Below are 15,886 nucleotides of genomic sequence, written 5' to 3' on the forward strand. Positions count from 1 at the left end.
TCTGAAATAAGTATTCCTTTCAAAATGCTGTTCTCTGCAGAATCAGCAGTTTGCTTTTTTACCATACTACAGCACTGGAAACTGGTGGGCAGGCTGCTTACATGAGGTGCTATTACAAAAATATTGAGCATTTTAAACAGAGTAATCAAACTCTAGAATCCTGAAAGGGTGGATGAAATTCAGATAAATTCAACCTTTGAAGCAGAAGTTCCTGACCTCACATAACTGGGTTTTTTTTAAATGAAAATATGGAAATGACTTTTTTCCTAGGCTTATTTAAAACTGTATCTGTGACTTTTTAGTTGAAAAGCCTTTACAGAATTATTACTTAACTTGCTGTATTTTAACATGTTTCTAGATAGAGGACTCTCCTTGGATTATAAAGCATGTCAGGCGCAATGGCAGATCCCATCCGCTGGGCCCGATACCGTTGGCAGCGACTGGTATCTACAGAGGGTGGAGAAGGCAGCAGCAGCAGCAATTCAAGTAACAAGTGCTATCAATCATCAAAAACTATTGGCAAACATAGGATAGTAATACCCTGTTTGGGACATTTTAAGGAAGAGTATGAAAAAGTATCAAAACTCTACATGAACAACAAAATAAGAACTACTAAGTATACTTTATTGAATTTTTTACCACGGAATTTATTCGAACAATTTCACAGGTAATGAGCTCCTTCTGATTGTGGTAATTCTTCTGAAGTGGGATCCTTTTATATAAATGTGTGTGTTACTATATAGATGGGTATTAAAAAATAATTCTTCCTCCCGACCTGCCTATCACTTCTGAAAAGATCTGTGTTATTTGGCCAAAGTCTCTTGAATATCATCAGTGTTGGGCTAATCCTTTTCTCCGTACGTTATGTAATTTCTGCTAATTCTGTTCTTCAGATTATTGAAATATTCCTTACTCTTGGAGCACTGCCACACAACAATCTTCAGTAGGATTTTCAGCTCATTTCCTGCAAATATATTTCTCCCCTTCCCTCATGTCTTTCTGTGTTGCCTATTTTTTTCATCCTCCTCCTTCTGCTCGCAGGACTGCTGATTTTTAAAGTTATACAGGGAGGTTGTAGGATGGCTCCCTTTTAAAAACATGTCATCTCCCCCAGGAAATGATAAAATGAAGTTTGAAAGACCTGGAAAATTTGAGAGAGTGCAAGTTCTCCAAAGTCTTACTAGTATACATATGCCTGGAGGACAGGTTTGAAAAGACAGGCAAATTCTTGGTTTCTGCATCTTCAGATCATGCATATTAAGCAACTGTGCAGCTAAGTTATCTGTTGACTGGAGAATGAAAACAGAGTTCTAGGTACTTAGTTCTTAAACTGCAGCTGGGGTGAAGAAAAGATAAATTACTGCTAACTTAAGTGTCTATATAGCATGGAGTGGGGGAATAAGGATGACTGCCAGCACAGCTAACTGCTATGTTTTCTCTTTGTTTTAGAGTTGCCAATTTGTATTTCCTATTTCTAGTTGTCCTAAATTGGGTTCCTGTGGTGGAAGCCTTCCAAAAAGAAATTACAATGCTACCTCTAGTAGCGGTTCTGACAATTATTGCAGTGAAGGATGGTCTGGAAGATTACTCAAAGTACAAAATGGATAAACAGATAAACAACTTACTAACCAAAGTGTATAGCAGGTAAGAGACAATAGTCTTTCTGGTTTATTGTTATGATTTGATTATAAGTATATGTGAAAAAGCTGTTGATAAATCTTTTGGTTTACTTTCTGGATACTCATAGAATCATAAAATAATTTAAGTTGGAAGGGGTCTTTGGAGGTCATCTAGTCCAACCCCCTGCTCAAAGCAGGTTTAATTAGATCAGGTTGCTCAGGGACTAGTCTAGTTGAGCCTTGATCACCAGTTTTGCTAAATGGATATCAAATTAGTGTAAAATTTGCTGAAAAAAATATTTTTTCATTGAGGCAAGAGTGTTCATGCATGAGTTTGTACTGTATTAACCAAGGTAATTTGAGTAGTTAAGCATTGTTGTATATAGCATTTGTTTTGAAAGGTGTATTTTTAATCGCTCTAAAATTGCTGTAAGCATCATGGAAATTCAACAATTGCTAATTTATCACTATATTGATAAAGCTCATTAATGGTATTGGGATGTACTCATAATGTAATAACATTTCCGTGAACAGAATGAGAACATTTTCTATTTGAGTGCATCACTTAGCTTGGTACAAATGTTACTATCTGTTTCACAGTGCGGGACTGCAGTATCACAGATTCTAGGTGCAGGTCAGGAGTGGAGTGTGCTAGTGGTGAGAGGTTTGCTGGCAAGCAGTTATTATGCATGGATAATAAAAAGACAGGAATGCAAACTGATCATATTCCAAATTAACTGGCACAAAACTTCTTTTAGTGCACGTCAGTGCTGCCCACCTCATTGTTTTTCTTTTATACCTGTCATAAAAGGATATTCTGAGACTCATTCGAATCCTGTAAAACACAAGAAAAAGTGTCTGCTATATTTCCTTTATCTTTTCTTACATGCTCTGTGGTCATGCAGGGAAACAAGTCATTTGAAAAACGTCACTTTTCATGTATTGTAGTAGCCGTCACAAATAGCACCTGTAGAAGAGGATTGGTTGGCAGTTAGGCACTTTAACAAATTCAGTAAGGTCTGAGCAGTAACATACAGTAGTTGCTGTAGTGCCAAACCACATTTAAAGCTCCCTCTCTTCATTAAAGACTCACCTTTTCCTAGTGAAGGCAATACACTGAAAATAAACTTTTCTAAAATCTTAATGTGCTAGCTGGTTATGCCAAACCCTAAACTCTGTACTGTAGACATGACTTTAAGCAGCCCATGCAGCAGGTTTGCAATCTGGTGCTACATAACCATTAAATATATTGTGATATTACTCAGAAAATGGAATCTCCAGCTTTTTGGCATTTGCAGTACTCTATTGGTATGTTAAGAGCTAGCTTGTAACCATAGAAAAAGTCTGGACTATCGTTTTATATCATGAAAGGAAAAACAAGCAGCTTTTTGTTCTGCAAACACAAATATATGTAGCAGCTTTCCCAGAAACATTCCATTCAACTTATAAAAGTTTGAGCTTGAAACAAGTAAGTAATTGGGCTATTAGGGAAGATAAGTTTTCTTTCTTTTTCATGTCTGCAGAGAAGGCTTAAGGGAGAAACTGGATTACTTCTGCTATAAATTGTCATGTACCCTGAAAGAATTCATTGCCAGAAAGCTGAAGCATTCAATATCCATATTCCCGAAAACTCTGTGTTACTTGCAATCTCATACCAATGTCAATGAAGCAGAATTAATTTTTGATCTTCTTTTCTGGCTTGATTCCTTCTCCATCACCAGAAATGTGTAAAAATCAGTGGCCATATTAGTCATCTGTAAAATTCCTTCTTGTGCCAATAAGTATTTAGGTTTTGTAACTTTTTTTCCTCCTTAGTTTCTTTATCATGAATTATTTTATATAGTATAATCTGCTTTTAAAAATAAGCTTGGAGGCATAGTTCAGGAGAATTAAATCTTACTGGTACAAAATGATTGTTCACTGTGTGTGAGCTGATTTATCTTAAACTTCCATTAATCTCACATTAGGATTCAGAATTTCTTAACTTGTTTAAAAAGAATCCCTTACAAATTGTAATGACTCTTCCAGTGCATGCATTTAATGAAGAATAGTCATATCAGTTGTAAACATGATGAAGAACTAGCTAACGTTGAATACAATTTCCAGTTATTTTCTTACTGTGCATTTGTTCATCTGGAGAAGTTGTGTACATTGTACATGCTGTCTGTATAATTTTACTTACACATTAGATACTGATACTACATGGCCACTGAGACAAGTGCTCAGTAGAATGGCTACTCTTGCTATCTCAACATAGCTAAGCAGTAGTTGTCATGCTTGAAAGCTGATAGGCCACCTGTTTGTATCTGAAGATAATTTGCATGAAGCATTTTTAGAAAGACCAGTGATCCTCACTTCTTGAACTTGTGAGGCTTGCTTTTATACTAAGTTAAGTGTTTGTAATAGAAACTAGTTTCACTGTGCTCTGTTGTCCATGACAGAATGTTCCAGTCTCAGTGCCTTGATAAATCTAAGCAACTAGATGCTAGTTTCTGTGCTATTTTGACAAATCTGATTTCCCTCCCCCCGCCTCCCCCCTTATTTGCTTTTGCTTATAGCAAATGTCTGACATCCACAGTTCCAGAGTTTTCAGTCTGCTACTTTTTGGAGTTCTGGAATTTATCCATTTGATAGATCAGAGTTATTGTATTTGGCCTTAAATACACAGAGCCTGAAGCTGTTTTTCCAGGAAAGCTTATTTCTGTCTTGAAAATGTGATAAAATAAGATAATGTTGCTTAAAATATTTTTTTTCTGGCTCATCTTTCCCTTGTGGAGTAATAAAACATATCATGTCTTCCACATGTGCTAATGTGCATTTTAATTTAGTTTGTAATTGTTGCTATGATGTTAAATACTTTGTTATCAAGTCCATGTGCATTTTGAGCAAGTTACTATTTTAAAGTAGTAGGATCCTATTTAAATAGCCATGAATCACAAAGTATGAAGGCACTTCTGTTTGAGCATCTGTTAAAATCATGTAGTTTGTGTCATTTCAGTAGAACTGTGGTGATGTGATTTTGATGGAAAAACCCATTCATTTCCCCACTGACCTACTACTAAAGATGGTTAAACTTTTTGTCTGACTTTGTTTTGAACTGGATAAAGAATATGTGCATGATGCATCTGCTGCCTCAGCAGCAGGACGGATAACTTCACTGGCTGATATGTTTTTCTTCTCGTCTTCCCTCTTCTGCAGACCTCTTAAATATACTTCTGTTTCATTCCAAGCCTTGCATCTAGATGTGTTATAATTACTATTCCTTACCAATGCATGTTTATGCAAATTATTGTATATGTTTGAAATCCAGATATAATTTCATATCCAGTTTTTCTTTATGGAATTGAGATCTGGAAAGAGTAATCCTTTCTACAGGATTCTTCCTTACCTTTAGCTTTCCTTTCTCTCCCAGACTGCAGCCTGGCAAAAAGAAAGTGGGACTTGTCCAGGTGCATCAAGTAAGAAGAAGCATCATATACTTTCAGTCCCACATTTATTAAATAGGTAGTGATTTAAAAGAGAAATATTTGCCATCTCCTGATGCCTAATCTCAACACAGGCAGTACAGACAAATAGATTTTTTGTAGTTTTTTGTGAAATACACAGTAGTTAGAAAAAATAAAGGAATGCAAGAGTACTAGTGTTTTTCTCCTTATTTTAACCTCTAGTAAATAATTACTTCAGGGATAAATCAAAGGGTTGCTTTGTCACAAAATCTTTAATTTCCAAATATTTCTGTGGTTTTGCAAATTCCGAGTCACTTTGAAAAATTCCTGTAGAAGTCAGTGGCAGAAATTGACAACTTTTCGCCTGATATTTTTATCTTACTACATTAGTGATGCCACTGCTTTCTTTGCTTATGAGCTTAGTTTGTCTTGCTTACGTTTCCGCTTCCATCCTTTCTCTTAACTCTTCTAGATACAAGCTGGCTGTGGAAGTAATTTTCTCCAACCACCCTCCTGGGTTCTCAAATCCTTTCCATCCTGTTTGGAGGGTGAGGTAAAAGGGTGCTGTTTTGGAGTGACCAGGGCATTCTGCTCCAGTTGGTGCTGTACCCTAATTGGACTCACTTGGCCTTCATAGCGGGGTAAATCGGCCTACACGAAAAGTTATGCTGATTCAGTTTTCAATACCTGAGGGGTAGTTCTAAACAAAAAAAAAGATTACTAGTTTTCAGCTCGCTCAGTCTCCTGAATAGATTTACTTTGTCAGGACCTTTGCAGCTATCAAAGCTTAAGTCATGCCTTCAGTAACTGAGTCACATCCTGTTTCAGCAAATCTTCCTTCCCTTTTCCTGTTTACCTTTATTATTAGGTTGGGTTTTGTTAATTTACTTCAGAAATTTTTCCTTCAACTCTTTTTTTTATTATTATTTCTGTATTTTCAAGGAAATGTACTGATATGAAAAGTTAATTCCTGCAGTGTTTTTTGAATCCATCCATCTTGTGATAGACATGGCTGTAGCTTTCATTAAGTTTTACATGCTTTCTATTGTGCCAGTTTTCCATCTGTGTAGAAAACTAGTGATGAGCATCTTAAGGAAAAAAAAAAATGTGCCTTATATTGCTTTAATTTTATGTCAGCTTTTTTTGCTTCCTGTTTTTGTTTTGTTTGCACTTTCAAAGCAGTATAACCACCTCCACCTTATCTTCACTGGAGAAATTGTCATCCGTACACTGATTAATTATGTGGGCTTTGTGCCTCCTGTTTGTAGACAACCATTTTCAAAAGGGTACTACTGTCAGATAGTGCAGGTCTGAAAGGTATGGGTGCAAAGCTTGACACAGGGAATATTTTTCTGGTATTTTCTTTGTCATTAGAAGTGTCTGTTTCTATTTCAGTATTTATCAGAAGCATTTTACGTAGCTAGCACTTTGATTAAAGCTAGTAGATAAGTGCCAGTCCACACACAATGGCCATGTTGTGACGCTTATTAGCTTATGTCTCCACTGGAGAAGTTAGGTGCACTTCCCAACTCCGTGATGTATGTGTGCTTCTCGGTCAGCTTAGAATGACATCCAGAGAAGGAAGCACAATGTGGAAGACAGCCGTAGCACAGCCCGGACTATACCCCAATCTGGATGACTAAGAAACGAAGGCTGTGGAGAGTACATGCTCCTCTCTTTAAATATAGCTCTAGGGTTAGTCTGTGCAAGGCAGAAAAGCCAGGCGGTCACTGAGGGCAGTAATAGTTCATACAAAAATGTACTGCATCCAGACCCATACAGTGTTTGTAACAGCAACTGTAGGTGCGTTTCATCACCCATATTGCAGTAGCCTACCACTGTGTGCCTCTGGCTAGCTCATCAAGTGCTCTTTGTTGCTTGTTACCTTGCATATTATGTTCAGCACTCTAAACCTGATTGTGTTTGCAATAAACTGCTTTGATTACATAAAAGGAAAATTCTTCATCTCAGCTGAGGACAGAACAGCAGCTATAAATCGAAAGTTGAAACCAGTTCAAACTTACATACATCATGCCTGGATATTTCATATTAATAAAGAATTTCAACTCAATACTGACAGGCCTGAGCTTTTATTGACTTCCTTTAGTATTATACAGTCTTGGTACCTTACATTCAAAATTAATGGAAAAGATATTTTAAAAGCCTGTAAATACAAGTATTTATATTCAGAGCATCAGTGAAGTAGTTGCTGAATATTCTTCCTTACTGGTAGATGTTCATCATCTTGGGAGACAGACATCTTTGAAAGGCCCTATCAGAAGGGAAAAAGATTTGCTGTTCTTGGTTGCATAATTGCAAGAAGAAGTGGTGACCCAGAAGGAAATCCTGAAAACACTGTTTGTTTTCTTGGAATAATGAAAATACAGGAAGCAAGTGGGCTGAATTTTAAAAAGAGCTAAAATAATTCTGGGAGGGTGCCTGGAATGTAATTCCCAGAAAAACAGGGCTTGGACCCCAGACTTGATTCTTTGTAATTATATTCACCTTGAGCTAACAGACTATCTCATTAGAGTTTTTTAATGACTTGGAAGCATAAAATAACTATTAGAGTAATTTTCTAGTTACAGTGTGTTTCTCTGAGTTTTCAGTTTATGCATTTGTAAAAAATTACTGGTTTTATATGTATTTCAGGAAGGAGAAGAAATACATAGATGAATGCTGGAAAAATGTCAATGTTGGGGACTTCATCCGGCTTTCACGTAATGAAATCATTCCTGCTGACATGGTGCTGTTATATTCTAGTGACCTGGATGGGATCTGTTACGTTGAAACAGCAGGCCTTGATGGAGAAACCAATCTAAAGCAGAGGCAGGTGGTGAGAGGATATTCAGAGCAGGTGATAATTGTGCATTTCTAGTGGTGTTAAGAAAGTTGACATGACAGATGGTCAACTAAGAAAGAACCAAACAACTCACCTCTCTAGATTGCCTAATTCTTGATAGCTCAGCAATCCCCATCTGAAAACAAAATAACTAGGTAACATAGTTCTAATTTGTTGCTTGAGTTATTTTTGAGCAAATCTTTGTGTGTTCACTTAACCCAGAGAAAGAGAGATCTATTTCAAGTAATGCAAGGCAATAAAAGTTAACTATTCAGGTAAATGTCAAGAAGTCATTTATGGTGCCTGTCATGTCACGGATGAGAAATTGGAATTTTTTAGAAGAGAGTTCTGTGCTGTAAAAGACCTAGAGAAAGGAGCTGGTATTATCTTCTCTCTTTCACTGTTTTTTGATATTGCAAATGTATTTTTACCTCCATACAATACTTAGTATTATACCTAGCAGACAAAATGCTGGAGGCTGGCACAAAGAAGATGATATCAAAAGAACAAAGAATCCCAGCATTTCTGCAATCTTCAGCACACCTGGTACTGAGTTCTGTTGCTGAAACACCATGTTGAAAACGACAGCAGGGAGACTTGGTGCTGTCCATAGTAACAGACTGTTTAGTCCTCTGGAGATAAAATTCCCTGAAATGCCTCTGAATTGTCAGCAGTGGTGAGGAAGTGAGGAGTACCACCTTGTTGTGCATTAAGACTCCCCTGTTACTATGATGTGATATCCATGAACAAAGCTGTTTCTTATCCCCTTACAGTGACATGCATTTTTTTTTCTTTCTTGATTTAATCTTAAAACAATAAGGCAGAAAGGACTGTTTGATCTTTCTGTATAAACATATCATTACACAAGGCAAAATTCAAATGGTTCTGTAGGCTTACATCATACTGAGGTGGCCCTGATCTCACACCAGCTCCTGCTACCGAAGTCTGATTTCAGTCTCGCTCAGGAGAGAGACTGTTTTCTGTGTTTCCGGAAAACTTGTACCAAAATGCTAGGAAGAGTCATACTGTCCAAAAAAAGTGACAATTCCTTCACCATTTGAGACTCTTCATTTTTATCTGCAAATACAAAAAAAAAAAAAAAGTCATTGTAGAGTCTTCTTGTCAGGACGGCATGGTTTCTGAATGTAGAGCCATGGTCAGCTTCACAGACTTCTAGTACCCCACCAGCTGCATTTCAGCCAGAGGTTTTGTTCTTATAACCTCAGGCTGAAGACGACTCTGGCAGTGCTGTGTAAGAGGCTGACTGCCTGACCTCTCAATTTCTTAAGCTCAGAAGAACAGGAATAAGCTACATCAAATTAAAGAACATCTGAAGACAAGGACTAAAAAGACTGAACCTATTTGCAAGGGTGTTTTGTCCTGCTTCTTTGTGACTGAGCAAGTAGAAACACAATGAAAAAAGTTATCAGTGAGGCACCTGTTCTCGCACTTGGGATTCCTTTAAGAGAAGGCGGGCCAAAATTAAAGCATGAAACAGGAGCTGAAACTCTCATAGTCAAATTTATGTTTTGGCAACTTAGAATAGCATATTTTTTTTTTTTTTACATGCTTAAGTGACAACAGGAAAGAAATTGGGAAAGTAACTTGAGGCTTCTTAGGTAACCAGGTAACACGGCGCAGAACACAGTGTCTCCAGCCATCTTGGCATTTGTAAATACACAAAACAGCTGAGGACCTGCTCCCCGAGGATAATGAGCTATTTAGTGAACAAGCTGTCATTGCTCTGCTGCTTTCAGGATACTCAAATGTTGCTTCCCATTAAGCAGGGATTAATTTCCTTTTCGTCCAGCTTGGTTAGCTGAACCAAGCACAGGTTCACTGGGGTGGAGAAGCTAATATGCCATTAGCACTAAGTCACTGAGCAGTGAATGTTTCCTGTTACGTTACAAGAGAGGCCACAGGACTGCACTGTTCAGTTCCTTCTCAGCTTACGTGGTCAATGACTGAATCGAGTCCTAGCTGCAGCTTCCTCAAACCTAGAGGAGTGGAAAGTGCTATCCTTTTCTTCCAGGTAGTCTGAGAAGCCAAGCTGATGAAAGGAGGTGCCTGCTCTCCTCTTCCACCTTGACCATGCACCCACTCCATTCCCATGCCATGTTACGAAACCAAATCGTTTGTCAGGAGTACAGCACAGCCAAAGCAGCAGGCGTGGCCTTGGGAAGCTGCCTCTCTCCCCATTCCAGTGAGAGAGTCTGATGCAGGGCCTGTCACTCCCAGCTAAATTAATCAGTTACCATCATTATTGTCCCCCTTCTATAGGGAACTTTACACAAAATCCAAGTAATTTTAATTCTGCCATAGAAAATCTTCTCTTTTGTGCAAGGAAACATAGGAAAGCATCTCCAGAAATAAGGTGCAAAATCTTCTACTCTTAATATTTGCTTTGTCAAAGTTAAGATTATAATGAAGAAATACAGACCATAAACTTATAGTCCAGGAAGATCTGAGTGCCCATATGAAGATACCTGCTTTTGGACATAGTTTTTGTCACCTCTGTTTTATACTGGCAGAGTGTAGACATTACTTCTGTGCCCGCTATAGGTTACACCCCAAGTTTCTGTGGTTGCTATTTCAAGGTATGTTGCAAGAAGCTCTTACTAACACCTTCACTGCTCTTACAAATTGTTTGACCAATTCAAATGGTTTAGTTGTCCATCAAAAATAAGATGCTTTCACCAGAAATGTTGGAGATGTTTTCCAGGCTGTAGAAGGAAAGAATCAACTGCTTTGGCTATATTAATTCCTTTTGGGGGTAATTCTTATTCTCTTTGTGCTCTTTTTTGTGTAATTATTGTACAATGTGAAACACTTGAAAAGCATGAATCAATTATACTGTCTAACATTTTACAAAAATGTTGTACTTCCTGTACAAATAAACATGAGAAAGGTCAGTGGAGAGAGGGGTCTTTCATAGTTAATTAAATTTACAAAGAGACTGAAGGTATCTGTTTATCTAAGGCTGTGTTCATACTGACTTTAGGTTAATACAGTGCAACAAATCAATACAGCAAAACATAGCAAAAAAATTTTTTTTAATCAAGCCAACAAAGTACATGTTAATAATGTCTTCTGAGTTTCAAATTCTACTTACAGGATTGTGTTTTAACCTCACAGTTGCTATTCTGCCAGTGTGAAGTCACCCAATTGTGGGAGTGCAGCCTTCTCAGAGAGCTGTAATTATGTAGATGTATTCAGTTACACCTGTGAATTATACATTTATCCTTGGAGTTTCGAACCTTAAGTTGGTCATTCTTTTTTTCTAAAGAGCAGAACAAATGACTTTCCAAGTAAATGGTGGAAGGTACTCAGCTTGGAAATGGCTCTGTTATACTAGAGGCGTACTCATATGCCATTAATTGAAATTAAATTGCAAGTGCAATTGCAGGTAATTCCAAAGATAAGGCCTTCTGGTTTTTCTCTTACTTCTTGTCAGGTTTCATTCTTTATTAATAAAGGATATTTGTTTTGTTTGGCTTTTCTCTTCACTGAAGAGCTCAGCTGCTCTTTATTTGCAACATGTACTCCTAGTCTTTAAAAACAGACCTTTCTTCAGTACTGGTAAGGCTCAAACATCATTAAAAAGCTCTGTCTGCTTTCTTTGCATTAGCACAGATAGCATCCTGGTCACGCTATTGGAAACAGCAGCTGTTTGGAAGAAATTCTGCTTGCAGAGAAGACAGTGCCTCTTTTTTTTTTCCTTATCATGAAAAAAACCTATGGGAAATCTCTGCTTTTCAGATGTTCTTATTGCATTTTTTTTTTTTTTCTTCTTCTTCACTCTTCCACCCGTTCTCTCCAGTGTTCTCAAAATACCAGTAATTAGGCTGATACTTGCCAGGGTTTGATACTTACTAGGAAGTCCTTCCATGCTGTGTAAGTCTGATTTACGCTGGGTAGCAGATCATCAACACCAGCAACTTAAAGTTTCAAAGCTAAATTGTTAGATAGTAATATCTGAACCTATGAATGTATGACGTTTTTAAGTTCCATCACATTTTGTCTGAGTTCTCTGGGTTTTTTTTTCTATGGCTTTAGGTCTCTGAAATTGATCCAGAAAAATTTTCGAGTAGAATAGAGTGTGAAAGTCCTAACAATGACCTCAGTCGCTTCCAAGGCTTTGTGTAAGTAGGCTTGGTAGCTCTTTAAATTATTGTCATTTGTTTTGGTGTTCTTACTAATTTTCAGAGAGCTTGTAATCTTTGCTTTAAAAAATGATTACAGTATGTGTAGAAGTCAGTTTGCACCACTACATTTCTGAGTGCAGCCCAATAGATAGAGCTCCAGAAGGGCTCTCTGAGCAGCAGATTGTGAACTGGGAAAACCCAGTTTTTTATATTGTATTGAATGCTTTTTATGTTGTATTGAATATTTTCAACATCTTAGTTCAGGCTGTTTTGCAGTTGTGTATTCCATATTTGAAATTGCTGTTTCAAATATGCTCTTAATAATATGTGATATCTACAGTATTTGGTCTGGACCATGGCCTGATTAGACAAGCTGCATTGCTCAGAATTGGAAATGGGAAGGACTGGCTTCCTTTCCTACTCTGATTTGTTTTGTGTAACCATCAGTGACTTGATCAAACTCCTTTTGACCAACATGCCTATCTGTGTCTTTTCTTCTTATGGGTTTATGATTTTCTGTATACAGTAAGAAAACAAAATACTATTTCATGGGGTGACTGATTTTCAGTTTTTGAGAGTTATAATATCTATATTCTTCCCTGTGGGCACTGACACATTAGAAATATGAAAATAAAAATAAATATATATAAACTTAGTCTCTGAGGAAACGCCTTGACAAACAGTGGGCCTACCTGCACTGAAAGTATGCCACAGGAGTAACGATTCTCACAGTGTATTTAAAATGGGATTTTACACTTTGTTTGAATTTTTTCTGATGTTGGCAATAGAAGTCATAGGCCTTCAGACTTCCAGTGTTTGTCTTCAGCTCTTTTCAGTAGTGTTGCCTACTTCTCATATGCCAGCTGGCAAATGCTAGACTTGTAAACACAAGAAAATTTTAATACAGTGCCTACATGCCTGGATTTTCAAAGGTGATCTGCATGCATGGTACCCCATTCTTTTTAAAAGTCCCATCGGAAACGTCAGAATGGCAGTCAGTGACTAGCATTTCTTTGGGAAATCTGCTCCCTAATGGTTTTGCAAAGCCTGACTGGTAGTTGCTGGAGTCCTACAGCTGAAGTAATGTGCTTTTTTTTTCAGTGAGCATTCAAACAAGGATCGAGTGGGCCTCAGCAAGGAAAACTTACTGCTCCGAGGATGCACAGTAAGAAACACAGAAGCTGTTGTAGGCATAGTGGTATATGCAGGTTAGTGAACCACGCTGGCTTTCACAGATTGCCTTGCAAACAAGATAGGGTTATGTGCCCTAAGAAACAGTATCGTACAAAGAGGAATTAGGAGAGTGAAAGCTCGAATCCAGCAGAAGGCAGCTGTAGCTAGAAATGTTAAGAATGTGTGTCTGGATTAAGTTTGTTTCTATTTTAACAATGTAAAGACTGATATGTCTGATTATTCATGGGAGGCCAGCTCTGTTCCATGTGAACAGGTCCTTGTCCTCAACTGTTAGTTGCAATGGTAAACCCAGGTTTTGAAATGGACATGGTAATGCATGACTTGCTTAGGATACTTTTCTGGTCCAAAACTGAAGCTGGTACTGTTCTTCAGTGTTCTGTATCAAAGGGCAGAGGTTTTTAAACTAATCAATCTGATGTATCCAGCCAGATAGTTGTAATGCAGGTGCAGGATTTTGTAGAAAATATTAGAAATAATATAGAAAACGTTGAGAATGAGATTGTTTCTCTAGGAAGGAATATTATTGACAGTATAAAAGTTAATGTGTACATGACAGATTTTTGTTTAGCTTGTTCAGTTTTCTTTAGGACAGAATTCATATATTGTAGGAGCAGTTAGTTTGCTCATATTTATAATCTCTGTTCAAATATTAGTTAACAGAAATGTCCCATTTCCCCGAGCTTTAGAAATATAAAGCGCTTGTGGTTCTGGTACCTGCTGTTAGGGAATTCCAACCTGTGTTGTGGTTACAGGTCATGAAACCAAAGCCATGCTGAATAACAGCGGCCCTCATTACAAGCGCAGTAAATTGGAAAGAAAAGTGAACACTGATATTCTCTGGTGTGTTCTGCTTCTGATTTTGATGTGTTTAACTGGTGCAATAGGTAAGTGAGAGTCAGCAGACTCCTGCTATTTTCTTCTCTCAGCCTACAATGCTTAGTGTTTTATTTTGGGGCTGATTCATCTTAACAGCCCATCTCGGAAACTGCCTTTATTCATGTGTAATTCCCTAGCAGTTGGGGATGCTGCCAGTTGTTAGTTCATGTTGTCATGTTTAATCTGGAGTGTGGTCAAGAAGTATGTTCCTGGTGCAAGTTCTTAGGTCTGGAACCTGTTTCTCCAATTCATGTATCTTTTCTCTCACTAATTGCTCTGCAAAACTCCTACTTTCTCTTAGGATTTTTCAGGTAACATGAGATGCATGTACAGCATTGTGGGGAGAGGCCTAGTGTGACTAGAGTTGTAAGGACTTGATATTTTAGGGATTGATTAAATAGTGAGCTTGAGTAAATCTAAACAGACTAACGTTTATGACAAACGAAAAAGGTGTTTAAAACATGTTTAAGAAAACTTCTTTAGACTACACTTAATAATGATGACATGGTGTTCACGGGTTAACTAAAACCTGGACAAGCAAGGATAATACAATTAATTGCCAGAGGTTTTTTGGGGTGGGGGGGGAAGTGTTTATCAAGTGTAATTAGTATTCTTTTAGTTGTGCTATTGATACAAATGCATGTAAGGTATTTATTCATGTGTGCATTGATACTTAATTAATTGTAATGGGGTTCCCGTTGAGGAGAAGCTCAAGAGATAAAATGGTAGTTTAAAAGCTTAGAAAGAACTGCAGAGTATAACAGCTAACACCATGACCCTGAACTGTGATACAGTTTACATACAACTGACTCACTTTATCTTGTTCTTGTTTTCAAGGCCATGGAATTTGGTTAAGTAGGTACTCAGAAATACCTTTTTTTAACATCCCTGAGCCAGATGGGAAATCGATTCCTCCAACATTAGCAGGGTTCAATATGTTCTGGACGATGATCATTTTATTACAGGTAACTTTGGTCTGCTTTGAATATGGGTCACATTCTGATCTCATTTATATCCTTGAAGTAACTCTTCGGCTTCAGTAGAGCTACTTCATGTTTGTAACTGGCCAAAGAGTTTGGTTTTATTTAATCCCCATGTTTTATTTTGGTAGGTCTTGATCCCAATTTCTCTCTATGTTTCAATTGAAATTGTCAAGTTGGGACAAATTTATTTAATACAGAATGACACCGATTTTTACCATGAGAAAACAGACTCAACAATTCAGTGTCGAGCACTGAACATTGCTGAAGACCTTGGCCAGATTCAGTATATCTTCTCTGACAAGACTGGAACCCTCACTGAAAATAAGATGGTTTTTCGGAGATGCAGCATTGCAGGACAGGAGTATTGCCATGAGGAAAATGGTAAGACACTAAACCTGTGTTCACAAGGGGTGAACACAGAGAAGCTGAAAGTTTTGTCAGGGGTCCAGTGGACTTCATGAGGTCTGTGTGGCAAGACGCACTCACAGAAGGTATGAATTCAGACTGATCCTACTAATAGCCATGCATCTTTCCCCATTATTTGGATCCATTCATATATAGTGTGTTAAGAGACTTGAAGGCTGTATGTAAGGTGCTGCTTTGCCTTTGCAGCTAGTTAAGTTCCAACATGCTTGATACCATGAACAGAATATTCTTTACTCTCTCTGGAAGAAGTCATGCCTACTATGTTTTGGTTCTCTCCTTGCAATATTCAGAACCCAGAACATTGGAAAATTGCCCATCTAGTCTTTTATCCTTCACCCCCCCCCCCCCCCCCCCA

The 15,886-nt window shown here is 37.7% G+C and overlaps 1 protein-coding gene across 1 annotated transcript in view; it reads left to right on the forward strand.

Moving 5' to 3' along the window:
• Window positions 1–377: 377 nt before the first annotated feature.
• ATP10D (ATPase phospholipid transporting 10D (putative)) overlaps window positions 378–15,886 on the forward strand; it is a 40,658-nt gene continuing 25,149 nt past the window's right edge. Inside the window, exons 1-8 of the mRNA XM_059817502.1 lie at window positions 378–667; window positions 1,450–1,644; window positions 7,718–7,922; window positions 11,964–12,049; window positions 13,154–13,260; window positions 13,999–14,130; window positions 14,960–15,087; window positions 15,234–15,486. Coding sequence (XP_059673485.1) covers window positions 387–667; window positions 1,450–1,644; window positions 7,718–7,922; window positions 11,964–12,049; window positions 13,154–13,260; window positions 13,999–14,130; window positions 14,960–15,087; window positions 15,234–15,486 — 1,387 coding nt within the window. The 5' untranslated portion in view covers window positions 378–386. The remainder of the gene's footprint in view (window positions 668–1,449; window positions 1,645–7,717; window positions 7,923–11,963; window positions 12,050–13,153; window positions 13,261–13,998; window positions 14,131–14,959; window positions 15,088–15,233; window positions 15,487–15,886) is intronic.

This window comes from Gavia stellata, chromosome 5 (genome assembly GCF_030936135.1).
Source record: "Gavia stellata isolate bGavSte3 chromosome 5, bGavSte3.hap2, whole genome shotgun sequence".
Classification (NCBI taxonomy): Eukaryota; Metazoa; Chordata; class Aves; order Gaviiformes; family Gaviidae; genus Gavia; species Gavia stellata.